The sequence below is a fragment of the Sceloporus occidentalis genome, unplaced genomic scaffold, assembly GCF_023333645.1.
Source record: "Sceloporus occidentalis isolate IW3139 unplaced genomic scaffold, rSceOcc1.0.p SCAF_64, whole genome shotgun sequence".
In the NCBI taxonomy this organism is placed as follows: Eukaryota; Metazoa; Chordata; class Lepidosauria; order Squamata; family Phrynosomatidae; genus Sceloporus; species Sceloporus occidentalis.
This window is the reverse complement of record NW_028317044.1, coordinates 55,331-81,925: the sequence shown is the minus strand read 5'-3', so window position 1 is coordinate 81,925 and position 26,595 is coordinate 55,331. Positions and strand designations below refer to the sequence as shown.

General features: G+C 56.5%; 1 protein-coding gene across 4 annotated transcripts; it reads left to right on the top strand.

The window, feature by feature from the left end:
* Positions 1-4,049: 4,049 nt before the first annotated feature.
* Positions 4,050-26,296, top strand: LOC149286997 (huntingtin-interacting protein 1-like). Of its 4 annotated transcripts, none has more exons than XM_089493236.1 (31): positions 4,050-4,183; positions 13,135-13,198; positions 13,736-13,878; positions 14,391-14,447; positions 14,579-14,659; positions 15,947-16,023; positions 16,190-16,251; positions 16,652-16,792; positions 17,140-17,197; positions 17,731-17,806; positions 17,950-18,084; positions 18,266-18,363; positions 18,777-18,849; positions 19,038-19,221; positions 19,372-19,460; positions 19,618-19,734; positions 19,833-19,934; positions 20,210-20,404; positions 20,518-20,665; positions 20,894-20,980; positions 21,226-21,333; positions 21,425-21,561; positions 21,775-21,885; positions 22,038-22,096; positions 22,376-22,469; positions 22,637-22,737; positions 22,861-22,966; positions 23,200-23,323; positions 23,436-23,497; positions 23,605-23,716; positions 24,085-26,296. In XM_089493236.1, the coding sequence occupies exons 1-31, from the start codon at positions 4,058-4,060 to the stop codon at positions 24,144-24,146; spliced, it is 3,189 nt and encodes a 1,062-aa protein (XP_089349362.1). In that variant the 5' UTR covers positions 4,050-4,057; the 3' UTR covers positions 24,147-26,296. The 4 variants fall into 4 exon arrangements, with proteins under 4 accessions (XP_089349362.1, XP_089349364.1, XP_089349365.1 ...); XM_089493238.1 differs by having other exon boundaries at positions 24,009-26,296; XM_089493239.1 differs by lacking the exon at positions 4,050-4,183 and adding an exon at positions 10,105-10,236.
* Positions 26,297-26,595: the final 299 nt, after the last annotated feature.

Here is a 26,595-nt window from a genome sequence, read left to right as displayed (position 1 = left end):
GAAGGGCAGAGGTTAATGCGGCATCAAAGGAGTCTGGGGCACAAAGGCTGCCCTTGCACAGCCCTCTCTGTCTGTCTGTCTGTCTGTCTGTCTGTCTCTCTCCTTAAAGGAGGGCAAAAACATCGGAAGGCAGAATTTGGATGGAGAGGACCACAACAACAACAACAACAACAGCAACAACATGATTTATTTAGGACAGAGGAGCCAGCAGCAACCCAGTGCACATGCATTTCTGTTGCACTCAATGGGACATTTCAGAGCAGAGGCATCCGCAGAAGTAGGTTCGGGTTTCATGCCACCTGCCTCTGAAGATGCCAGTTGCAGACAAAATGTTGGGCATAAACTCTTCCAGCCCCCTAAAACCCCCACAGAAAACTGCTGGATATGATTCCCTTAGCCATGCCAGTGAGCCATGGCAGGAGAGCATGAAGCCCAGAGAGGCGTGCAAGGGAGGGATGTGCAAAAGCAGCTGTGCAAGAGCACCATCATCCGGCCGGCCTTGGGACTGGCCTGGGCTGCCATTTTCCCCCTCGGAGGGCAAGGTTTCCAAGCATCCCAAATGGGGACGGTAATAAAATCCCATCAGTCCAAGTGTGCCCCTGAGCCCTTCCAAAGGGGCAATGCTCTGGAGCTTCTTAAAATCCTAGTTGAACATCTTTAAAGAAAGGTGCCATTGGTTTGCATTTACTTCTACTGTTGCAACCTTGGGTTTTTTATCTATCTATCTATCTATCTATCTATCTATCTATCTATCAATCATCTTCTATCTATCTTATGTCTGTGTATATACATAATGTTTACTGGCATGGGTGCAAGCATTCACAAACCTTTACACATACCCTTTCACAAACATTGACAGGCTTTTACATATCGAACACTAACTCGACATACACTTTAAAAGGACTTAGTCAATGAATTTGTTTCTTGTTGACTAATGTCTTGGGTTTTTTGGCCAGAGTTGTTCAGAGGGGTTTGCCTTTGCCTTCCCCAACGGCTGAGATGATGATGATGATGATGATGATGATGCTTTATTTATACAACGCTGTAGATTTACACAGCGCTGTACAAACAATAAAATAGATAAAGTAAACCCAGTCTAAGAAATAATACATATAAATAATACACAACATGAGAGACTTGGGTTTTAATGTCTGAGATGGGAACTGAACCCTTCTCTTGAACGATTAAGTCTAGGCCGATGTTCCATATGAACGACGGCTGCTTCGTCGCCCCTGTGACCCCTTCGCCACGATTGTTGTGGCTCCTCAGGGCAAAGATCATGGCAAATCGTTTCTGAATCTATCTTGCCAAGCCTATTCCATAATTATATGTGAAAGTACACCATCGCAATGTTGTCATACACTGCAAGGTGCTTCAAGAGGGGTTCCAAGCCTCACATAACACTCAGTGTTGAAAGTATACCAAAGGCAAGGAATGCTGCTCAAAATGGCGGTCTGAGGGCCAGCGATGCTGGTTTTGGGACAGTTTCCAGGAAGGAAAAGCCACAGCCTAAAGGCCCAAATGGGGTCCTGGCTCTTGTCACAAAAATGGCGGGAGATGCGTTCCCCTCACAATAACTTAAGAAGCACTGGGTCATTAAAGGGTTTCCTCATGTTAATAGGACATAAGGAGATGCTCACAAAACGAATTTAAAAACTGCCTTAAAGGGTGTCTCTCTATACCAGCTTCTGCCTGGACAGACGCACTTCCTTTGTGGGCTTGAACACTGCATTTTCTGTCACATCGTTGTGGAGAACCTGAAAATCCTGAGGTAAAAGTTGCCCAAAACATAACACAAAATGTCTTTCTGGAGGGTTTTATCAGTAAGGAATATGGGGTCAAATGGTGGGGGGTATATTTAGGGGGTAATGGTAATGTTAATAGCTGGGGATGAGGGGGCAAATAATAGGTCTCCAGACCTGGTCCCCTGCATCTTGGGATCAACTATTGGGATCATGGTCATACATTGCCAGCTTTGTACAAATTGGCAATAGGACCCTTCTCTAATAATAATAATATGTTTTATTTATAGACCGCTATTCCGCAATTATCATAGCGGTGTACAGTAAAAATTGAATACAATACAAATATAAGGTGACAATTAAAGGCGGGAGAAGTCTCGTCCTTCAGGCAGTCCCTGATGTTGCTGGGTCTGCCTGATGGCTCCCTCTGAGGCCGAGGTGACAGTTGAGGAGGGAGGGGCCTCTTCCTTCAGGCAGTCCCTGATGTTGCTGGGTCTGCCTGATCCCTCCCTCTGAGGCCAAGATGACAGTTGAGGAGGGAGGGGCCTCTTCCTTCAGGCAGTCCCTGATGTTGCTGGGTCTGCCTGATGGCTCCCTCTGAGGCCGAGATGACAGTTGAGGAGGGAGGGGCCTCTTCCTTCAGGCAGTCACTGACGTTGCTGGGTCTGCCTGATCGCTCCCTCTGAGGCCGAGGTGACAGTTGAGGAGGGAGGGGCCTCTTCCTTCAGGCAGTCCAAGATGTTGCTGGTCTGCCTGATGGCTCCCTCTGAGGCCGAGATGACAGTTGAGGAGGGAGGGGCCTCTTCCTTCAGGCAGTCCAAGATGTTGCTGGTCTGCCTGATGGCTCCCTCTGAGGCCGAGATGACAGTTGAGGAGGGAGGGGCCTCTTCCTTCAGGCAGTCCAAGATGTTGCTGGGTCTGCCTGATCGCTCCCTCTGAGGCCGAGGTGACAGTTGAGGAGGGAGGGGCCTCTTCCTTCAGGCAGTCCAAGATGTTGCTGGTCTGCCTGATGGCTCCCTCTGAGGCCGAGATGACAGTTGAGGAGGGAGGGGCCTCTTCCTTCAGGCAGTCCAAGATGTTGCTGGTCTGCCTGATGGCTCCCTCTGAGGCCGAGATGACAGTTGAGGAGGGAGGGGCCTCTTCCTTCAGGCAGTCCAAGATGTTGCTGGGTCTGCCTGATCGCTCCCTCTGAGGCCAAGATGACAGTTGAGGAGGGAGGGGCCTCTTCCTTCAGGCAGTCCCTGACGTTGCTGGGTCTGCCTGATCGCTCCCTCTGAGGCCGAGATGACAGTTGAGGAGGGAGGGGCCTCTTCCTTCAGGCAGTCCCTGACGTTGCTGGGTCTGCCTGATCGCTCCCTCTGAGGCCGAGGTGACAGTTGAGGAGGGAGGGGCCTCTTCCTTCAGGCAGTCCCTGACGTTGCTGGGTCTGCCTGATCGCTCCCTCTGAGGCCGAGGTGACAGTTGAGGAGGGAGGGGCCTCTTCCTTCAGGCAGTCCCTGACGTTGCTGGGTCTGCCTGATCGCTCCCTCTGAGGCCGAGGTGACAGTTGAGGAGGGAGGGGCCTCTTCCTTCAGGCAGTCCCTGACGTTGCTGGGTCTGCCTGATCGCTCCCTCTGAGGCCGAGATGACAGTTGAGGAGGGAGGGGCCTCTTCCTTCAGGCAGTCCCTGATGTTGCTGGGTCTGCCTTATCGCTCCCTCTAGTATGTATGAAGTGTGGTTACATACAATGGTTTTGGCCTTTGGCCTTGGAAGCCTGGGTTTCTGTCTCTTACCAAGGTCTGGAAAGCACATAAACAGCCCTAACATACAAGGGTCAGATACACAGGTTTAAAGAGGTATTCCTTCCAGGCCTAACCATATCTACACTTGATACAAAGGGGATGAATGGTATTCAAAATGGCGGCGCGTTGCTTCTTGGAGAGTACAAGCAAAAGGTACAAACACAAAGCCCCTTTATTTTGGACTGTCTCCAGGCAAAAGGCTGCTAGTCCTCATTGAGGACCACGACGCTCCGCCCACAAGTCTTGCTCCGCCCATGCAAGTAAAAGGGGCGTAGCCGACGGTGAGCGGGAGCCAATCAGGGCGAGCGTTCCTTTCCCTCCGCCCCCCCGTGGGCGGGGCTGAGGGCGAGGCGCCCTCCTTCCTCCAGATGGTGAGGAGGGGCGTGGCCGAGCGGAGCCCCCGCCTCCTCCTGGCGGCTCTCCTCCAATGGCGGCGCCGCGGGGCCTGAGTGGCAGCGGCGGCGGACCAATCGGGCGGGGGCGCCCACATTCTTGTCAGAGAGCGTCGGCCTCGGTGGCGAGCGGCAGTGTCGATGGAGCGCCCTCCGGGAAAGAGCGCCCAAGGCCCGCTGGGTTTGCTGGGACGACGCGGCGGCCCCGGAGCTGGAGGCGGAGGCCTGGGGGAGCCCCTCGAGCGCGACGGCTTCGAGCGGAGCCAGGTAGAAGGAGCGGGGGCTGCAGGGGCTGCTGGGAGTTGTAGTCCCCAAGAGGGGAAGGCGCCTCGCTTTCGTGGAGGGGCTGAATGGGGCTAAATGGTGGCCATTGAGGGTGGCCCCCTATAAAGGCTTGTTTCTGTGCTGCCTTTGGACACAATGGCTCCGGGGAAGCATCACTTTCTCCGGGGGATGTGGACTCCATCTCCCAGAAGCCCCAGGCAGCTTGGCCAGCTGTCAGGAACGATGGGAGCTGAAGTCCAGAACACCTGGAGCAGGAGGAGGAGGAGGAGCAAAGTTTGGGAGCCCCCTGAAAGGCCGGGAGGCTCCATTGCAGAGCCATGGCTTCCAAAGGTAAAGGCAGCCATCCTCCCCCAGCTGCTCCCTGGAGCCCTCCAGAAGCCTGGGACTACAACTCCCAGCATCCCTGGGGCTATGTGTTGCCTTTTGGGGGGGCTCAGGGCCATGGTGGCAAGCGGAGCGAGGTTCCTCATTGCAGCCCTTAAAACAGGCTTTGCAAAGGGACCAAAGGGAGGAGGCAGCTGTTGAGCCAAAAGGTCAGCGAAGCTGGGAAGCATCCCTCCCTATTCCAAGGTCCTTCCCTTCTCCTTCCCCTTCCCCTTCCCCTTCTTGTGGCTGTTTGGGGACTCTGTGGCTGGAAATGGGGGGGGGTGTCTCTGTGTGATCATCCTGGGGCCCAGCCCCATAGGATAAAGCCAGCCCTTGCATTGTGTGCAGTTCTGGTGCCCTTATCAGTTGCTGCTGCTCTCTCTGTGATAAAGCGCTTGGTTCCACTAGATCTTTTCCCTTGAACAAAGCTCATCTGAACAAGGCGAGGACACAAAGTGCCGGCCAAGGCCCCAAAGAGGGAGACTGCGGCTGGGGAATGATGCCCTTCGCACGGAGGCCTTCAGTTCCATGGCGCAGAGCCCAGTCCTAGAGCAGGGCCCCAAGGACCAATGAGGGCCCCATTTGTTGCGGTCCATTGGCTTATTACATATTGCAAGCCCCTTAGAGAGTGCTGAGTTCGGGATGAAGCGACAGAAACAGAAATGCTGCTGCTATGGCTATTGCCAGTGATGCACAATATATACAATATGCTCACCTCAGAAAGTCATGATTTATGTACATAGATGCTTCGTTTTAGTGCTTCCCTGCATGGAAACGAACGGCTGCACAATTAAATGCATGCCACCTTTCTTTTGCACGGCTCTCTGCCCCCGCAGCCGCCCTGGGTCCCATCCAGGCTTTCCTGCACCTTCGCTCTGCGCCAGAAGCTCAGTCAGGAACCTTGCAGTTGTGGTCCTGCTTTTCTTCCTTTGCACAGCTTTGGTTGTTCTTGTTGGTGGCAGAAGGGAGACAAGGAGGGAGCATAGAGGCAACCTCCGAATGAAAGGCTGCCTGTTGTTGTGGAGGCTGCGCACAGAGGCCCTCGGTTGCCCCCTGTTTCTCCTTGTTCCCCAGCCGAAGAGTGGAGCTGCAGGAGAGCCCTTCCTATCCCTATGTGCCAAATGCGTTGCCTGGCAGGGTGTCCTTGGCCCTGTGTCACACCTTGTTCCACACTCATGCGCCTGTGGAGCATGATCCTTGTGGTTGCCTGTCGGTTAAATGCGCCGGGGGGGGGTGTGACAGCACAGTTGTGGGGCCAGATGACTCTTTCGAAGACTTCCCAACAGCCCCAGCTAATGTGGCCGAGATGGTATTTGATGACAGGAACATGGGAGAGGGAGTGACAGGAGGAGAGAACAGGATTGCAGGGGATGTATTGCATGTGCATGAAAAGAAGGGACTCCCCAAATGCCAAGGACGAAGGAGGGGAGGGCAATGCACCTACATAACATTGGAAACGCCAGGCTCCTTTCTTTCGGAGCAGGGAAGGGCAGGTAAAGGCTTTGCACTCTACCCAGTGAAAGAACTACACTTGTCCCTCCATATTCGCCAGGGTTAGGGGCACAAGACCCCCGTGGATATGGAAGAACCGCAAATAACCAAAATGCCATGTTTTTACCTGAGAGGACACCTCTCTAGGAATCTCTAGGCCTTCCAGTGCAACTCTGTGGTCAACGGCCGACAAGACACTGACCAAAGGACTGCATTGGGGGAGCTACAAAGGCCCAGTAGAGTAGTGTTCTCTCTAGGAATCTCTAGGTCCTCTAGTGGGACTTTGGTTAAAGTCGACCATAGAGTTGCACTGGAGGACCTAATGAGTCTTAGAGAGAACATATTAACCAAACCTGTGAATCATCAAATCCTCCAATATCAAAGCCACAAATATGGAGGGATGAGCGTAGTTGACAGTTATGGTGTCACAGAGGAGTCGGTGAATCTGTTTCCTAAGCACCCAAAATGCATGGTTGCGGGAACCGCGCCATTCGGTTGCTGGCGCACATGGCTCACTTTGCTTCCTGTTGTTCTCCCTCCCTGCTGCGTTGTGGGACCCCAGCCAAAGCGCTTATGGTGGAACTGGCCAGAATCCATAAAGTGCCCTATCCCCTCGGGAGGCAACCCAAGACAAGTCCTCCTCCCTGCGGCCTCTGCTTTATTATTGCCCCTGAAAGTGGGGCAATGACTGGAGGGTCTGGCAAGGCCTGGAGTGGGGCAGGGGAGACCCACATGTCTTGGGGGAGGAGGACGCCTGGCGTCGGGGGTCTGGATGTGGCCACAGAAGGGAAAGGCAGCAGAGATGCTCAGCGACGGTGTTGCTTCTCATTTTCCCTCCCCGGGATCCCTTCCCTCCGTACTGATTTCACAGCCTAGCGCTCCCTTTTGCAGAGTGACCTAATTCCTTTGCAGGGAGGAGCGGGAGGAGGCCGCAGCATGGCTCCATTATGCTGGTGCTCAGCAGAAGACGGTGGCATCATATGAAATATTTATCACACGGAAGGGAGGCAACGTCCGGCCGGCAAAGGGCATGTTGCGGAGGGGAAGGGTGCATTTGTGTGTCTCTCTCAGGTTCTCTCTTGGGATTCAGATGGTTTCAGAACAAAACAAAGGCCCAGCCAAAGTGGCTGTCTGATGCCAGGAGGGCGCATGATGCTGCTCCCTTGTTTCTTTTATCCAGCCCAGGTGCTTGTCCCACAGCAAAGCCTAGCAAGCTCAGCAGTGGCAGGGCTCCCTAAGGCTCTCTCATAACTGCCCCTGGACAGGACACTTTCTGCCCACGGGTCTTTAGGCTGTTTGGGATCCGGGGGGACCTTTGCGCAGACCGTCTCCATAGCCTCTTGAAAGTCCCGCTTGTTGATCTGCCTGGTTCTGCCTTTGACCAAGAGGCGGCAGTGAATGAACACTGCTGAGTTGGGCCTTTTGGGGTGGCAAGTGGATGGCGGTTCCGGTTGTGTAAAGCAGGAGGGTGGTCCGAAGCTTCTGTGTGTGTGTTGTGCGCACTGTTTGAGGGCTGGGCCGGCATGCTCTTGGTGGCCAAAGTGTGCAAGACCTAGAATCATCGAGTTGGAAGAGACCGCAAGGGCCATCCAGTCTAACCCCATTCTGCCATGCAGGAACTCTCAATCGAAGCATCCCCATTGACAGATGGGCATCCAGCCTCTCTTTAAAGACCTCCAGGGAAGGAGACTCCACCACAATCTCTAAGGAAGAATCTTCAACCATCAAACAGCTCTTACCATCAGGATGTTCTTCCCAATGTTGAGCTGGAATTTCTTTTCCTGTAGTTTGCATCCATTGCTCCATGTTTTAGTCTCTGGAGCCGCAGAAAACAAGCTTGTTCTCTCCTCAATATGACATCCCTTTCAGGTATTTAAACAGAGCTCTCATATTGCCTCTTAACCTTCTCTTCTCCAGGCTAAACATCCCCAGCTCTCTAAGTCGCTCCTCATAGGGCTCCATGGTTTACAGACCCTTCACCATTTTAGTCCCCCTCCTTTGGACACATGGCTCCAGTTTCTCCACATCCTTTTTAAACTGTGGTGCCCACCCTAACCTTAACCTCTTCCATTCCCTTCCAGTCCAGCCTCCCCAAGATGTGGGCATGTGGGCTCTGACTGTAAACCCAGCCCTGGAGGCACACTTTCAAACTAACATGTTGGCTTCTGTACTTTGCACAGAGCATTGCATGGCAAAAATCAGAGGACTGCCAAGGGTTTTGATCCGCCTGCCTTCGAATGCACTCAGAGATGAGGCCTTGGAGCTCTTCCCTAGAAGCACCTCCCTTGGCCACCCTTCCCAGGCCCCCATTTGTTTGCCTCTGTGTGTTTGTGTGTGTGTGCATGTGTGCGCATATGTTTGTTTGTCAAAGCAGCCATTCTTCTCTTGCTCTGTTTGCCTTAGGTGTCCTTGCAGGGGATACCCTTTGAGCCCTTTTGTCAGTGGGGAGTTGTGGGCTTCTGCCCCACGGCTACCCCTTTGCCTTGCTGATAAGCTGATCTATGGGTCAGGTTGGGTGCTTTGGGAGGGAGATGGTGGACATTGGCGTTCCTTGTTCAGCAAAGGAGCGCCAGGGAGAAAGGTTTAAGAGAGAGGAGAGCGTTTAACAGAGGAAGGGAAATGGAGACAGCTTCTGCTGCTGCTTTCTTTGCAGGATTTGCAGAGGATGGGACCCTGCCTGCTTGGCACCTTCCCTAAATGTATTTCTTTTGCAACCAGCGTCACTGGGCCCTGATGCCTCTATATGGCCTGGAATCCACCTCTCTGGAGCTCCCACCAGAGGAAAACGCAGCCATTTAGTATGGGATCTCTGTCCATCCTCCCAGCCGCCTTTGGGGTCAGTGCTCAGGCCAGCTCAGTTCCCTTGGGGTCCTGGCCCCAGAGGGACAGAAGGCCTCCTTTGAAGGATACTCAGGAAGGAAGGAAGGAAGGAAGGAAGGAAGGAAGGAAGGAAGGAAGGAAGGAAGGGTCAGTCCTCCCTCCTCCGGAAAGGGAAAAATGAGGACCGGGAGGTGGGTCTCTGTTCACATAGGAATTGCTTTGCCCCCCACTTCATTCCTTTCCAAGCAAAGTGCGTGGGCAGCAGAGGCCTCTGCCATCTTTGCCTCTCTGCAAAGCTTTGGAAAACAGGGTAAAAATAGCCAGATCAATAGTGGCAGCATGAGGCTCCCTTTCTCTGGGTCTGAGAGGCAAGCTTTGCACAGCCTCCTGAGACTGGGTTTGTCCCAAGGCAGGACATCCAATGCCTTGCCCTTCGTGCTTCTGGGGCTGCTCTGTGCCCAAAGGCTTATAGGGCAAAGTGTTTCCCTGGATGGTCAGACCTTGGACCACTGGACCCTTGGAGATGGCTGAGGGTTAGCCTCGGACTCCGAGATGCCTGGGTTTGCATTCCTGGGAGAGTTAAGGTTGCCTTGAAAGCCCAAAAGACACACTATCTCTGATGATTGATGGCACAGACATCACCAGTGTCTGCCAAAGTGTGCCAAGGGGCAGCTGCTGGGTCTGGCGAAATATGTAGACGCATATGTTCTTTCCTGCCCTGGAGCAGGAATCCCTTTCCGGTTTATGGCAACCCTAAGGCAAAGCTGTGGCAGGGTTTCATAGGGGCTGAGAGAGTGTGACTGCCCAGAGTGCCCCAGTGGGGCTGAATGCAGATGGGACCCTCTCTCCAGAGCCATGGGGCCATTTGGAGAAAGTAGGGGGGTCTTTGAGCAGGGGCTGGATGGGGGCTTTGACTGAGGATGGCCTGGGCCTGGGTCAAGGCCCTTGGGGTCCTTTGGGGGGCTCCTTGTGACAGATGTAGGAGGGTCCTCTGGGCCTGGGCTCTGGGTCCCTCCCAGAAGGGCATTTCTGTGCCAGGATGGCCCTGGTTGTGTCTCGAGGGTCGCTCAGGGTCCCTCTCATCTTCTTCTGGGGCTCCCTGCTGCCTTTCGAGGAGGAGGAGGAGGAGGAGGAGGCCTTTTGTGGTGTCGGGAGCGCGCGGGAGGCGGGAGCGCGCCCCGCCTGGACCCTCCCTCCTTCCTTCCTTCCCTCCTTCCTTGGTTCCCTCTGGCAGAAAGAGAGGGAAGGAGGGAGGGAGGGAAGGAGGGTGCCTGAGGGGGCTCCTGGCCGGAGGGCGACGCAGGAGGAGGAGGAGGAAGAGGAAGGGGACCACCGCTGCCATGGAGGGGGGCAAGATGGTAAGCCCTGCCGCCCAGGAGCAGCCTCCCTCCCTCCTGCCATCCTTCCATCCCTGCCTCTGTCTGTGGAGGGAGGCAGCCCCCCCTGCGGCCCTTCTTCTTTTTTTGGGGGAGGGGGCTGGGGGTTCCTGTCTCTTCCCAGGGAATGAATTGAGGGAGGGGTCCCTTGGAAGGCAAGAAGGCGGCTGATTGGCTCCCAGTGACATCATGCCGGCCGGGGAGGAAGCCCAAATCCCCCCCCCCGACCCACCATCATCAGGGGGACCCCCTTCCTTCCTTCCTTCCTTCCTTCCTTCCTTCCTTCCTTCCTTCCTTCCCTCCCTACGGAGCCCTGGGCGCCTGGAGGGGCAGAGAGACCCCCCTGGGCATGGGAGGCAGGGGCACAGGGGTCTGGAGGGGAGATGGCAGGAGACCCCCGTCCCTCCCTCCCCCTTTGGCCCCAGAGAGGGTCCCGATGCCCCCCAGGAACTGTGGGAAAGTCCTGGCAGTGCTGAGGAGGACCATCCAGAGAAGCTCCCCTTTGCCTTGGCTGGACCCCCAGCCTGCCTTGGGTCTGGGCTGAAGGGTGTGAAAGTGGGGCTCCCCTTGTCTCCCTCTGGCCCCCAGAGACAGGGGCCCCAGTCCTTGGGATGCTTTCGAGGGAGGCCAGGGGTCCAGATGGCAGAGAGGGAGGTGAAGGTCCCACTGCCTCTCTAGGGACCCTGCCTGGGATGGAGGCTGAGCCCTTGCCCTACAAAATGGGGAACCTCCTCCTCCTCCTCCTGTGGCTCTTCTTTGGGGAGGAAGTTTGTGGTCAGTGCTTTTGCAAGGATGGGGCCCAGGCCATGCCATGCCATGCCACTGGACCTCCTCCTCCTCCTCCTCCTCCTCCTCCTCCTCCTCCTCCTCCTCCTCTTATTTGTGGACCTTTCAGGGCATCTCCAATGCCAGTCTGGGAAAGGCTCTGGGCTGAGACCCAAAGGTGGCAGTGGGGCTGAGGAATTGCCAGGCTTTCTGCCTTGGCACCAAAGGGGCATTGCTTACCATGCTTAGAGATCACTTTTTGGTTGCCACCAAAATGGCTGGCCTTCCTCTGAGCCAAAGGTCCAGGTTTTCCCACTCCTGTTTCTGGAACTGGTTTCTTGTGTTCTCGATGCTGGCCTTGGAAGACTGGCAGAAGGGTCCTCTGCTGAGTTTTATTGATTCCTGGTTTCTAACGGCTGTGATTTTAACCTGGCTGTAACTTTGTGAACCAACCGTTCATCCAAGGAAGTCGACCGAAGCAAAGCTCCTGCTGCCAACTTCTTTCTTTCATTTAGCCTTAAAGGGGCTGCAAGACCTCTCTGTTGGGATGTGTTTAACTCTCATGGTTGGAGTGTTTTCTAAACAATATCCCTCTCAAGCCCTTGCTGCCCTTTCCACCAGTGGCTCCTATTTGAGAAACGGATGTCCGCAGGCTCTGGTGGGGCTGGACCCTTGGAGGTCTTGCTTTTGCCCTGGTTTGGAAAGCAGCGCCAGCCCTTTCTTTTCCTATACAGAGGAGGAGCAGGGCTGGCCATTTCCTGCACATTGCAGCTGAGCATGGCCCTTCGGATCCCCCTCCGAAGGAAGAAGAGGAGGAAGAAAGGCTGGATAATGGCCTGCTTTCAGCCAAGCCCTGGGTGCCCCAGAGGACTCAAGCCCCATAGGAAAGAGAAGCCCTGGCTCTCTGGAGGGGCGGAAGGGGGGCTCCATGGTCCTCCCTTTTGCAAAGGGGGCTTTGCATTCAGAGGCCTTGCAGCTGGGCCTCAGATCCCTGGGAGGCAAAGGCTGCCAGCTGCTTGGCAGGCCATCCACAAGGAGACTTCCTGCCTGCCTGCCTTCACTCACAGAGGAGGGAAAGTGTCCCTTTGGGGGATGCTGACAGGGGAGGCCAGGGCCAACCCTAGTCATTTTAGAAGGAGCTCTTGATGGCTTTCCAGAGAGAGCTGGAGCCCAGAGTTCCCGTTGACCAGGGTGGGGCGAGGAAGGAGGGTGGGGTGGTGGAAAAAGCATTCCTTGGAGGCGGCATCCGTTCTTGGAGCAAGTTTGATGCCAGTGCGAGGGTGCCCAGCATCCCCCTCCCACATCCCTCCTGCTGGCCCTTCCAGGTGGCTCAGAGATTTGCGCAGAGGGGGGCGGCTTGGCTGGGGACTGTGGCTCTCCTGCTGGGGCTGAATTGACCGGAGCCTTGGCAGGATTTTCCTCCCTGGAGGCTGCACCTGTCAGGGATAACAGTGGTGTGCATTTCCCTTGCCTGGCTGATGGGAAAGAAGGGGTGCCCTCTTGCATCCTGCCCCTTCGTGCCTGCGGGCACAGAACCTCTTCTTGACCCCTGGGGCCAGTGGATGCCCTTGGCGCTTGGTACTTTGGGGGCAGGAGGTGCCCTGGCCGTCCTTTGGGGCAAAGGAAGAGATGCTCACAATGGGGAAGGGATCCATGCCTTGGGGCGCTTGCATTTCCTGGCAAACAACTGAGCAAACTTTCATTTCCTCTCAAGATGTCGAAATACGGAGCCAGGCAGTAAGGCCGAGAGGAGTCACTCTGGGCAGAAAGAGACGCGAAGATGGTGGGAATGGCATGCCTCCGGAGGGAGGGCTGGGACCACTCTGTCCTTTCCAGGGGCCTTAGTAGGGTTGAAATCCAGGTCTTCCTATAGCTCTCCTTTAAGGCCACCTTTTCCAATCAGGCTGGACTACAATTCCCACAACCCCCACCCCAGCCAGTATAGCTGGCAGACCACCAGAGCCTTTCCAGGCAATTTGGGGGCTGGTGCCAGCCATGGCCAGGTGCTGGGAGTGTGGTGTGTGTTTGTGAGGAGGTGGCGTCTGCCTCCATCTGCAACTGCGGCCTTTTCTACTAACGTCCCCCTCCTCCTCTTTTCTCCGCTTTCTTTTTTAGGCTGTCAGCATCAACAAGGCCATTAATGCTCAGGAAGTGGCTGTCAAAGAGAAGCATGCCAGGAATATCCTTTCAAGAGTCTGCAGCCTGCGGAGGAGGACGGAGGAGGAGGTGGCTGGAGTCCCTTTGAGGCTGGCAACATCTTGCCCGTGCCCAATGATGGGGATGTGGCGCTGGGCTGCTCCAATGTATGGCTTGGGGAAGGATACCTGCTGCCAAGCTCAGCCTAGCTGGGTACAGGGAGAGGAGCTCTTTTTGCTGGTCACCTGTCTGGGGAATGCACTCTGTACATGGCCCATTAGCTTTAGTTTTAGCTGGCTTGGGCTCAGGCTCAGTGGTTCAGCAGCAAAGCCAAGTGCCAGCATCTGGCCTTCTGTCCCTTCCTCCCTGTTACTCTCCATCCATTTCTGGCTGCCATGGGAAGCCTTTGCATCCTTCAGGGCAGGGCAGGAGGGCCTTTTTTGCCTGGAAGTGGGATAGGGAGAGGGCAATGTGGGTATGTGGAAGGGAATGAGGAGAGCATCTCGTTCCCTCTGCTCTGGCATAGGGTCATGGAGGGCAGGTCTCCAGATCTGGCTTTCCTTAGCTGCCCCCCCCCCACCCTGCATCCTGGGAACGCACCACGAGAAGGGGGCCCACACTTTCTGGTCCGTCGTGAACCGCCTGCCCCTCTCCAGCAATGCCGTCCTCTGCTGGAAGTTTTGCCACGTCTTCCACAAGCTCCTCCGCGATGGACATTCAAACGTAAGGTCTTATTCTTCCTCCTTCCGAAACCTTGGAGAGCCCCCTGCTTCTCCACTGAACTGGCTTTCTGGGGATGGGGGCTTTGGGGCTGCATCTCCTCCAGGCCTGGCTTTCAGTGGGCATTTGTTTCAATGGAACCAAGGTGGACTCTGGTCCGGGGGGCAGAGCATGTGTGGAGTTTGCTGGGAAAGGGGAAGGAGAGGTGCCTAATGTTTTCTTTTGGGTTGCTGGTGCCGGTTAGTTATGTTTGCTCTGCTTCTGTGTCAGTGGACACTTGAGGCAAATGAGAAGATTAAATACAATGCAATGTCAGATCACCAGTAACAGTCCTTTTAGAAACAGTTTAAGGCAGCTGCAGATCTAACCAGAACAAAATCAAGTTCTGGGGCTGGCTATAGGGCCCAGCCATTTCAGTTAGGCATTTGGCCAGCCTTGGCCCCTTCTGCTCCTGATGCTTTCCAGTGTTTCCGCTGGTGCTGCTCTCTCACCTCTTCTCTCTCTTCCTCTGACAGGTTTTGAAGGATTCTGTGAGGTATAAGAGCGAGCTGAGCGACATGAGCCGCATGTGGGTAAGTGCTGCCACTGGCCGGGCAGAAGGTTTGTTTGCTCCCTAAGCCTAGGCAATGGCTCCTCTGGCCTTCCCCTTGGGCAGGGGAGCCCCGGGCTCAACCACACTGAGAGCCCCTGCCTTTCTCTGCAGGGCCACCTGAGCGAAGGCTATGGGCAGCTGTGCAGCATCTACCTCAAACTGCTGAGAACCAAGATGGAGTTCCACACAAAAGTAAGGGGCTCTTCCTGCTTCCCCTCCAGCTGCCCAAGGAACCCGGGATTGGTATCAGAGAATGACCATGTTTCCGTTCTCTGCAGGGCCCTCATGCAAAGTGTGTGTTTGTGGGGGGCTGGACAAGGGCCCACTGGTCGTATCCCTTGGGAAGTCCCTGCCTGGGCCTTTTGAATGGCAGAGTGGATGGATGAGGCAAAGGGAGGGCGAGAAGCCATAGGCTGGCTGGACTCTTTTCTTAACTGCCCTGGGCTTCCCTCTTTGTCAGTGGCATGTTTGCAGAACGATGCCCTTTCTCTCCCGTACCATCATGGCCTTCCTGTTGAACACTCTGCTTGCTAGAAATTGGGGTGGTTCCTCTTTCAGTCAAAGGATCTGAAAAATAAAGCCAGGGAGAGGAGGACTATGTGGGCATTGCATGCCCAACTCTAGAGGTTATGGTTTCCTGTAAGTCATAGGTGGGCATGGAGCCTCCAGTGGCGGCCAGGTAGTGACTCCCTTGATGGGGCAAAGGCACTTCCGAGGGAGGCCCATCTGGCTCACAAGTGAGGGGACAAAGCAGAAGCCCCAGGCAGGCAGAGGGGATTGCCCACATGTTGCTGGACCCTTGAGGCTCTCCCTCTGCCCACCCCTCTCCCTGACTGGTGTCGCAGCCGGGTTGTTCTTGGCTCCCAGCCGTTTGCCTTGGCTGCATCCGTTTGGGAGTGGAGGGAGGGATGGACGGAGGGCACAAGTATTTATAGAATGGAATCTGGCTCTCCAGACCAGGAGGCAGGGCTGGCGCTGGCTGGGCTGCCTCTCTGTGGCTTTGAGTCTCTCTGAGAGGTTGACAGGAGTGCAGCCCCTCTGTGTGTGAGAGTGCATGAGAAAGTGTGCGCGTGTGTGTGAGAGAGAGTGCACAGTTCCCTCTTGCGGCGGGGAATGGGGGAAGCAGCAGTGTGTTTTGCGGGGGAGACAAGCTGCCCAAGCCAAGTCTCCCAGCCGCTGCCAGCTCCAGCTATCCATCCAAGTTCCTGTTTTCCCCAAGCCTCCGTTCCAGGAGCGGCTCTGCATCCTCCAATCTCCACTTCCTTTCTGTCCTGGCCTTGTGTTGTGGCTCCCTGTGAGTCAGAAGTGGAAGCGCTTTCCTCCTCCTTTCCTGTGCTGTGGGCTCCTAAATCTGGGGCTGGGGAGGGGTGAAAAGATCAGCCTCCCTTCATGCAAAAGAAGATCCACTCTGGCCCAGCCTTCTTGACCCCCCTGGGCCATGGCATGACCCCCTCCTCGTTTCCCTTTTCTCTTGGCCAGAACCCCCGCTTTCCTGGAAACCTCCAGATGTCAGACAGGCAGCTTGATGAGACGGGCGAGAATGACGTGAACAACTTGTGAGTGTTGGGAGGGAGCCAGGGATGTGTCCCCAGGGAGAGGGGTCTGTCTAGAGTCTGGGCAGCAGCTGTGGCCAAGGCCTGCCCCTCACCAGCACCCCCCCGGCCGGCCATCCATGCTCCAGTTGGGGGGCACTTCTGGAGCCTCCTCCATTCTCTCTCTCAGTTTCCAGCTCACTGTGGAGATGTTTGATTACCTGGAGTGTGAGCTGACCCTCTTCCAGACAGGTAAGGCTTTCCTTTCTCTTAGAATGGCTGAGGTAGGGTTTCCTTCTTCTTCTTGTTTTTTAAATTATTCCAAACCTGGAAAATAAATATGATGGGGCAAGAGGGGACATGAGGTAGGACTCTGTGGCCTGACTGAGAAGTGACCACTGAGGTCCCTCTCGATTTTGGATTGAAACCTAGTAGATGACGTTGGTGCCTGTAGAAGGTTGGTTGCCCTATTGGTGGGCATTCCCCATTGAAGGCCAAACGCTTGTGGCGGTGAAGGAGAAAGGGGCTGGGGAAATGGCTGGGCGCGGAGCCTGACCATCTCTTCCGGGGCCCAGACGTTTGGGATGCCTGGGGGCTTCTCTCTCTCCCCGCCTTGTGAGTCCCCCTTGACCCCGTGGTGCTTCTTCCTCAGTGTTCAGCTCCCTGGACATGTCTCGCTCGGTGTCGGTCACAGCCACTGGCCAGTGCCGCTTGGCTCCGCTGATCCAGGTCATTCTGGACTGCAGCCACCTCTATGACTACACAGTGAAACTCCTCTTCAAGCTCCACTCCTGTAAGTCAGCAGCTCTGCCTAAGGACTCTATTCCTCAGTGTCTACACACTTCCATGCTTCACCGCCTCTCAAGGACAGATCCTTGTCCTTTTTCTCCCTTTGGGGTGAGGTGGGGGGAGGCTTGGGTCACCTGAATTGGGCAAGATCTAAACCAGCATCCCTACCAACTGTTTTGTGGAGATGAAGTCTGAGCAGACAGTGGGTCTTCCCAGGAGGGTCAACTGAGCCGGTTCCCACGAGGGGCAGAGGAGACTGGGAGGTGGGCTCTCAAAGGTTGCGGAAGTGTTTGGGCGCTTGTGGTCTCTCCCATGAGGCTAGCAAAACCTCTTCTGGTGTCTCTTCTTCAGGCCTCCCGGCTGACACACTCCAAGGCCACAGGGACCGTTTCCTGGAGCAGTTCAAGAAGTAAGTCTGTCTTGAGTGTTTGTGTGTGTGAGGGAGCGATGGCAATTCCATGTCAGCAGTACATGTTTGCCCTGGTGTCTGATCTGTGGCTGGTGCTTGATCAGTTTGCGTGCCTCCATTTTGCACCTGTGGCAAGAGAACGTGCCATAGTCACACAGATGTGTCTGGATGTGGCATGGCTCCCTTCCATTGATAGTTGCAGGAGAGAGGGTGAGAGAGGATGGATGGGTTGGATGCCCTGGTCCCCTTCAAGTGGCCAAACTTCAGTTGCGCCACCTCCTGAGAAACATGGACCTGGGTTGCATCTCTGGCTCCTTGTACTGCTTCAAAGCACCATCCAGGCCTCACGTACAAAGGAATGGGAGACCTTCCCTGGCTTTGGTTGCTCTCTCCTGCCACTCTGCACTCAGGTTGCCTAACATTGGACTATCACCTCTCCAGTTCGTTTCTCTCTTGGTGGAAGGGCCTTCCTTTCAGTTGACCTGGGCAGGAAATCAAGACTTGACTCCCCCTTCCCTTTTTTTCCACTCTAGGCTGAAGGACCTTTTCTATCGCTCCAGCAACCTGCAATATTTCAAGCGTCTGATTCAGATCCCACAGCTGCCTGAGGTGAGGGCCACCCCTTCCCCACCACCTTGGAGGACCCCTCGGAGTACCCTAAAGCTGTGGGCAAAGGCAGCAAAGAGGGGGTCTGTGCAGGGGTCTTGGGCCTCCTGCGCAGCAAATGCCAACCCCTCTTTCCACTCCTCCAGAATCCCCCCAATTTCCTGAGGGCCTCAGCGCTCTCAGAGCACATCAGCCCCGTTGTGGTCATTCCCATGGAAGCCTCCTCTCCTGACAGCGAGCCCATCATGGATCTTGTGGAGATGGAAACGTCTTCCCAGCAGGTGAGCCAGGTGAAGGAGAGGGGTGGGCCCCATGGTTTGCTCAGAGGGCTCCACCCGCCCCCTCCTTCTCCTTCCCTTGGTCCTCAGGCTCCATGGTTGAGAGGCTTCTTCTGTTGTCTCCCATGGCTCCCCACCAGCCTCCTGTGGACTTGAAGGCTCCTGTCTGCTTTTCTCCTTCTAGAACCTCTTTGACAACAAATTTGACGACATCTTTGGCAGTTCGTTCAGCAGTGACCCGTTCAACTTCAACAGCCAAAATGGGATGACCAAAGACGATAAGTGAGTGACGGTCCCTCCCTCCTTTAGCAGAGGGAGCTTTGCTTCCAGCACTGCAGGGCTGCTGTCGCTTGAAGCCGAGGTCCCATTCAATCACACCAGCATCATTGATGTGGCGGGGTTGGGCCAGATTGTGCTATTGCACAACGACTGAGCTGCTGTTTGCAGGGCTGTGTGTGTCTGGTTGTGAGTGGCTTGGCTGCACTGGGAAGATGCCATGTGTGAGGAGGGAAGGGGTCTTGGGACGAGTGTGGAGCTCCTCCTCCTCCTCCTCCTCCTCCTCCTCCTCCTTTTGTTTCTCATTGGCTGTCATGGCCCTGACTTGGTGAGCCTTTCCCTGCCCTGGTTGCCATATTGTTAGGTTAGGCGCATTACTTCTGAATTTCACAAGAGCATCTTTTCCTTCCTCCTCCCAGGGACCGGCTCATTGAGCAGCTGCACCGGGAGATCAGTGCCCTCAAGGAGGAGCTGAGCAACTTCAAGGCAGAGGTGAGTGTAAAGCCCTTCACACACCCAGAATTGGGGGGAAGGAGGGAGAGGTCTTCTCTGGGCCTGGGGTCCCAGTCTGGGGTGATGGAGGAGGCACTTTTCCAGGGGAGACCAACAGACTTCAAAGAGGTGCCAGTGAGTACCCCCCGCCTTCCTTCCTTCTCTCCCTCCTTCTGTGGCATCCGCAGAGCCATCGCTTGGTGGTGCAGCTGAAGGGGCGCATCAGTGAGCTGGAAGCTGAGCTGGCGGAGCAGCAGCACCTGAAGCAGCAGGCCCTGGATGAGAGCGACTTCCTGCGCACAGAGCTGGACGACCTGAAGAAGCGGCACGAAGACACCGAGAAGGCCCAGCGCAGCCTCACTGAAATCGAGCGTGAGTCAGCGGGCAGCCCAGGCTGCTGCCATGGGAGCCTCCTGCCTCTGCTTAAGATGGTTGGCCTCTCCCATCCTGGAGGCTCAAAGCACAAGAGGGCAGACAAGGAAAAACTGGTTCTGAGCCCAGCCTTGTTGGTTTGCATTGCAGGGAAAGCGCAAGCGACGGAGCAGCGCTACACGAAGCTCAAGGAGAAGTACAGTGAGCTCGTGCAGAACCATGCGGATCTCCTGCGCAAGGTAGTGCATGCTGTTGCTGCTGCCTCCTTCTCCTCCTCCTCAGCCAAGGAAAGCCCATTGGACCCTGGGAAATGGCCTGGGGGAAGCCCTTATTGCCATGGAGGTTATGCCCACATGTCCCTCCCCTCTTTCTTTGCCCTCTCTTGCTATTCCTCAGAACGCAGAAGTCACCAGACAAGTGACAGTGGCCAGGCAAGTCCAAGGGGATGCAGAGCGAGACAAGAAGGAGCTGGAGGATTCCCTCCACCGCCTGAGTGACCAGGCCCAGCGGAAGGTGAGGGGAAGGCATGGGCAGGGGAGGGTGGTGGTCAGGGGACTCTCCTGGAAGCGGGCACCAACCTCTTGTGGGGCTCTTCCTTTGATCTCTGGCAGACTCAAGAGCAGGCAGAAGTCCTGGAAACCTTGCGGAGGGAGCTCCTGGCCAACAAACAGGAGGTCCAGGCCCTCAGGGGCACCCTGGAGTCCAGTGTACAGGTAGGAAGGACACTCGTCACTCCTTCTCTTTGCCAGGACCCCTCCGGGAAAAGGGTGGATGGGTGGGATGCTGGTAGCAGCTGGGATAAGCAATGGGAACGGGAGTAATTAAGACAGGGAGGGGCTTTGTGGTTGAGAGAGCAGGACTGCCATAGGCCCTGAGCCCTGGGATGGAGTGAGTGAGGTGGGTGGGGGTCCCTGTGTGTCTTATGGAAGCCCTCACCTCTCCTCCCCACTTTTCCACATCCCTACTCATTGCCCATCTACCTCACTAGTCTGAAGCGGAGCACAGCACTTTGCTGGCCAGCTTGCAACAGGAGCGGGCAACTCTTGCTGATACTGTCAACCAGCGTGACCAGCAAGTGGCCGCCTTGGAGGCCGGAGTCCAGCAGCTGAAGGCCACCCTGGAGAGCCAGGCCGAGAGCAGCAAGAAGGCTGCCCAGGAGCTACAGAGTCGCCTGCAGGAGAAGGTCGGGGGGGGGGGGGTCCAGGACAGTCTTGAGTGAAGGGCCATGGGGCGGCTTCCACCTGGAGGCCAAGGGCAGGGGCTTGCTGACCCCTCTCCCTCCTTCTGGGTCCCCAGGAGTGCGACACAAAGGCCCTCCAGGAGCAGCTTCTGGACAAGCAGTTTGCCCTCCTACAGTGCACTGTGAAAGAGGCTGAGAAGATGGTGCAGGATGCGCTGAACCGACTCGAGGACCCTGCGCACGTCAGCTGCACCAGTTCGGCAGGTCAGTCGGGTGGAGGAGAGGCTCCTTGCCTCCTCCGTCAGCTTCCTCCACAGGCCAAAAACCCACCTGAAGTCAGTGTGTATGGGGCATATGACTAACACCATCCAAAGGAGTGGTAGAAGGAACCCCAGAGTGGGCATGTAACCAGCTTAAATTGTACCATTCAAGTTGCTGCACTTGGAAGGGCTCATGTAATGCCTCCCTCTTTCCTCTTCTGGGGTGGCCTAGACTACCTTCTGTCCAGGACCCTTGCAGCTTCCGAATGCACCGAGCGGCTACAGGAGGCATGCAGCCAGTACCTTTCTGACCAGTCAGGTGAGACATGCAGAGCCCTTGCGTGCTGCCTAGAAAGCAGCCCACAGGCAGCATTGAAACTCCAAGCCCTTTGGGACCCTTTGCTCCACTGCAGACTGGCTCTGCTGATGTTGGCATTTGGTCTCCCAGTGGGCACGAGCACTAGAGGTGCTTTTCTCTCCTGCAGCCTAAAGAGCTCTGGTTGCTTTGGACCATACTTGATACCCAGGGCATACCAGGCTCACACGCTCTCGGTTTGCCCCTAGATGTGGGGACCTTGCTGCCCTGCGTGTCTCTCTTTGCCCACCTGATGGGCGATACCATCCTGCAGGCAAGCGCCACCTCGCACATGGCCCCCATGGAGTCTGCTGACCGTGAGTGTCCCCTGCCTGGGCAAAGCGTGGCGGAGAGGCCGGGTGCTCCTTGGCTAGTGACTGAGCGGAGCCTCTGCTCTACCCTCCTCAGTGCTCTTGGAGGCCAGCAGGCAGTGTGGGGCGGAGGCGCTGGGCTACCTTGGGGCCCTGAAGGATAGGGCTACGCTGGAAGGGGCTGACTGTGTCAGTGTCAGGACGTGCCTCAGCCGGATTGCTGCCATCGGAGAGGTGAGTGCCTGCCTGGATGGGGAAGGGGGAGAGATGCTCTAGAAAGGCAGTAAACCCACACCTTGTCCCCCTGTGGTCCTCCCCTGCATTTTTCCACTTACGGAGGAAAGTTTTGAAAGGGAGGGAGGGAGGCAAGAAAAGCACCCATGCACCTCATCCCTTTCCATCCCAATCCCTGGTGCCCCCCGTGACTAATCTCCCCTCCTCTTACAGGACCTGCGCCCAAAAGGCCTTGATGTGGAACAGGAGAGACTGGGGGACCTGGTGGACCAAGAGATGGCGGCCACGGCAGCAGCCATTGAAACTGCAGCCACCAGGATCGAGGTGAAGCATGGGGCGTGGGGTGCAACCGCCTTCTTCCGGGAGAGGATTTCTTTGGGGGCACTGCTGCTCCTCAGCCTTGAGAGCATCTGACTGGCAGTGGGTTTCCCCCTCTGATGACTGTGGATGTAACCCTCCTCCCCCCATCAAAACAGGAGATGCTGAGCAAGTCGCGGGCCGGGGACACCGGAGTCAAGCTGGAGGTCAATGAGAGGTGGGTATTGGAGGCCCCTAGGATTCCTCTGCCCACTGTTAAGGTGGGGAATTGGGAGAGGCTTGGCAGCAAGGGTCCCCATCTATATCTGCAACATTTGATGGGTGGGTCAGTTGCCTTGGGCCATGCAAGCCCTGCTCCTCCTGTCCTTGTGCAGCATGGACCTCAGGCCTCACAGCAGTGCCACGTGTGGCTAGAAGGGCATCACAGTGGTGACATGAGTGGGGAGAAAGGCAGTGTTAGATCCCCTCTGCCACGATGTCCTCTTCTGTCTTGCAGGATCCTGGGCTCCTGCACGGAGTTAATGCAAGCCATCCAGGTCCTGGTCTTGGCTTCCAAGGACCTCCAGAGAGAGATTGTGGAGAGCGGAAGGGTGAGTCGGCCTGCAGGGCACTCTCCCTGTTGGTGCTCTGTTTGGCAAAATATTGGCAAGGTTCTAACGATCAAGACATGTTTGTGAGACACAGTCTGGATGGATGATGCATAGAACATGCATAGAACATGCATATACCAAAGGAAGCAATTCCTCTTCTGGCCTAGGGAGCAGCGTCCCCCAAGGAGTTTTACGCCAGGAATTCCCGCTGGACAGAGGGCCTGATCTCTGCCTCCAAGGCTGTCGGCTGGGGAGCCACTGTCCTGGTGTAAGTCTGGCGGGCGGGGCCCCCTTGGGGCAGGCAGCTGGGCAGAGCTGGGCAGGGGCTCATCCCTTTCGGTAGTGCAAGAGGGAAGAACCCTAACACTCCTCCTTTGCCTTTTCCTTCCAGGGATGCCGCCGACCTGGTGGTCCAAGGCAAAGGGAAGTTTGAGGAGCTCATGGTCTGCTCGCATGAAATTGCTGCCAGCACAGCTCAGCTTGTGGCCGCTTCCAAGGTACAACTTCCCCCGAGGCAGCTGGGCCTCCAGAGGCCCAGTCAGTGAGCTTTCTTGCCACCTTACCATGCGGTGGGTCTAGTTCTTTGGGGAGATGAGGGAGAGGTCTGCAGTGGCTTCATTGCTTTTGGCCTTGGCCCTTTTGCCCATGGGCCCCGTAGTCCCCTTCCTTCCTGCCAAGAAGCAGGTGGGAAGGAGCCCCTCTCTGACTCTCCTGCTTGGCCTCCTGGCAGGTGAAAGCAGATAAGGACAGCGCCAACCTCAGCAAGCTGCAGGTGGCCTCTCGGGGAGTCAACCAAGCCACGGCCAGAGTGGTGGCCTGCACCAAGTCAGGGAAGTCCCAGATCCAGGAGACGGGTGAGTCCCAGAGGACCCCTGGGCATCTCTGTAGGGGCAGAAGCAAGGGGAAGGGGAGCTCCACAGCTCCCCTCAAATGGGAACCACATGTTGGATACGTCCTCCTTTGCAGACAGCATGGACTTCTCCGCCATGACACTGACGCAGATCAAGCGCCAAGAAATGGACTCCCAGGTAGGGAAGGGAAGGGAAGGAAAGAGGTGGGTGGGGAAAAGCCCCAGGTGGGAGGCCTCCTGATGCCACAAGAGCCCCTTGCCTCTTCCCTTTCCTCTTCCCTTCAGGTGCGGGTCTTGGAGCTGGAGAGCCAGCTGCAGAAGGAGCGCCAGCACCTGGGGGACCTCCGCCGGAAGCACTACGAACTGGCCGGAGTGGCCGAGGGCTGGGATGAGAATGGTGAGTCCCTCAGCTGTCACCACTCCGCATGTCCTCACAGTCCCTTCCTGACATGATATTGTTGGGAGCAGAAGCATCAGGGCAGTGGCTTCCTTGCCATTAGCCTTGCCCTGTTTGCCCGTGGGCCCCGTAGTCCTGCTAGAGTTCTTCTGCTTGGGTGCCCAAGGCCTTTCACATTTGGTCTTCTAGGAAAACACTCTTAGACTTGCACACGCACAGACCGTTCTGAGGCGGCCCCTCTGTCTTTTCTGGGGGCAAAACACTCAGGGCTCCCGTCTCTCTGTCTTTTTAGGTGCCGACTTTGCCCCCTGAGGAGGCAGCCAGAAAGAGCCTCCTCCTTCTCTTCCTCCTCCTCTTCCTCCTGGCAGGACTTCTGTTCCGGCCAGAGCAAGGGACTCTTTGGGAATGCGACCGCCAAGGCCTCTGCTGACCGAGAGGACTTTCCACTCTGAGGCCAGCCATGCCAGAGGTGGGGATGGAGATCTTCCTGCAGGGTGCCCAGGGGCAGCGGCCAAGGTGGGGCCAGGGTAGGCAGGGGTCCTGTCCTGTGGGGCCCTGTGGCCTCTGGGCTCAGCTGGCTTTCCTTTCCTCCTTCCTCCCCTGCTCAGCCCACAGTTCGGTCCCTTCTTTACCTGCCGCTAAGCAACCAGCCTCGCCCCACAGTCCTCTCTGTGAAGACTGCCTGGCCTCTGCCAGAAAGGTGTGCTGCTTCTGCCCGGCTGCTGGTGCCCACCTTTCTTGTAGCTTCAGAGCAGTTTACTGTGTTTTCAGCCAGCAATAAACAGCTGAGATTCTTACAGGGAGGCGAGGCAAGGGCTGTAGACAGGGAAGGGGAGCCATGGTTTTTGTTTTTGGGACATCCTGGGGCTCCAGATGCCCACCAGCCAGTCACCCCTTTGCCATGGCACAGACTTTGGGAACAAAGCAGGCACTGCCTCATGCCGGGTGAGTGAGGCTGGTGTCTGGCCAGCCAGGCCACCCTCCCTTGGCATATCCTTGGCCCATCAGCCAGTCTTAAGAAGGGAAAGTGGCACCCAGGACAGGAGCCATTGCTGCAGGCTGCTGGGCTGCTGTGGCTGCAGAAGGAGCTTCCCCCTGGCAGCTGCCAACCCCTCATGATCACTGTGAGCCTCAAAGGGAAGATCCCCCCCCCCACAACTGCTAAAGGAAGAGAGGAATGGGGCTAATGCCCCAAATGTGTCCCTTCCCTGAGCTGGGCTTGCTCTTCCTCTCTGGGAGGCAGAGACCTTCACCAGAGGAGGAGGAGGCAGCAGTGCTAGCCTAGCCCTGGGCCATTTGAAGCCAGGCTGGTAGCCGCCAGCTAGGAGGTGCCTCTTCTGATTCCAGCCAAGCCCCTGGCTGGCCAGTGCCACCTTCAGCCACACAAGCCTGGGAGCCTCCAGGCAGAGGGCCTGTCCTGTCTCTGCCCTCCTCCTCCATGTGCCCACAAGGCTAGTGCCGCCTTATCAGGGAGGCAACCCAATGGAGGTGCCCACACAGTGCCCTCTGAGGCTGTGTACCCCCTCTCCCCACTGCCAAGGGCAGGCCTGCCCCCAGCCCACTCCCCTCGGCCATTGCCTTCTGCAGGCCCCCGGTTCCAGCCAGCAAGGCTGGGCGCTTCAGGCTGCAGCCCAAGCAGGGGCGCCTGGCTCTGGATGGCTCCCGGGGGCGGCTGGTGCTGCTTTGGAGCCTCTCTTGGCTCTAACATGGGCTAGGCACACTCTCCCTTGACCCAGGTGCCTGGGCATTGCCCTCCTGCCCCAAAGTCACACCTGGAGGGCCTGTTTCTCGCACACTGCCATGGGGAGGGGAGGGTACTGTGGGGTCCTTGTTCTCCTCTAGGGTCTTCTGTTGGCTTCTCCCCCCCCCCATTTCCTGGTTCCCCCCCCCCCCCCCACAAGCGTTGTTTCGACCAACAGCCTCTTATCAAATCATCAGTGCCTGTTATGCTCCAGCCGCCAGGCTGGTAGCCCAAGAACCAAATAGCCCTCTTCCCACCGTCAGCACGAATGAGGCTGTGCCTGCTGCTGGCTGCCTCCATCTCCAGAACAAGCCTACTGCCCATGAAGGGGGCAGAGGGAGGAGTGGGGGGCAGGCAGGTGGTCAAGGCGGGTGGCCAGCCCTGAGGCAGCCCCCTCGCAGCCCTTCCAGGGCCAACGCTTCTGCCCCCAAACTACCTCAGGTTTTCAGGCTGAGTGGCCAAACGCCTTGGGAGGCAAAAGAAGGGACGAGGAGGCAGCCGTGCCCGCTCTCTCTTGCCAACACTCAAGTGGCCGCCCTGGCGCTTGCTGCTTCTCTTCTCCTTTTAAAAAAGCTATTCCTGAGGGTGGAGCGGGGTGGTCTGTCTCCCATAAGTGACCAGAAATGCTTCACTGCGCAGGCCTGGCAGTGGTGGGGAGGGTGCCCCTCTGCCCAGCCATTGAACCTGGGCAGCCAGTTGTCCTTTGCCCCCCCAAGACTTTTAATTATCGGATTAAGTACAGGCTCCCCCCCCAAAAAAAAATCCTCTTTGTATATTATGTTGAATGTGTGTTTTCAATTTTTAAATAAACATTTCAGCCCGTGCCTGATGTGGGCCTGTTTTGTGGAAAGAGCGCTGAGATTCGGGTGCCATGAGCAGCGCCCATCGCCATCGCCTTTGCTCTGGAGTCAGTCCTGCTCTGTGTGGTCCCTCTGGCACCCTTGCACCCCAAGGACCCCCTTTTGGGGAGGAGGGACTCTTGGGTGGCCATTCCCTGGAAGCGCTTTCCTTGAGGATTCCTCCATGATGGCCCTAGTTTGGGGAGGAGACCTTTCCCGCCGTCCCTGGGAAGGCTGGCACTCCTTGTTGATGTGCTCCTGTTGGCATTAACTGGTGAACGGGAGGCTGTTTCCCTGGC

Excerpts from the sequence above, each read along its gene's own strand:
- LOC149286997 (XM_089493236.1), top strand. The coding sequence starts at position 4,058 with ATGGAGCGCCCTCCGGGAAAGAGCGCCCAAGGCCCGCTGGGTTTGCTG. Across the intron at positions 17,198-17,730 it reads TTCCTGGAGCAGTTCAAGAA|GCTGAAGGACCTTTTCTATC; the intron begins GTAAGTCTGTCT and ends TTTCCACTCTAG. Across the intron at positions 22,470-22,636 it reads AGATTGTGGAGAGCGGAAGG|GGAGCAGCGTCCCCCAAGGA; the intron begins GTGAGTCGGCCT and ends CTTCTGGCCTAG.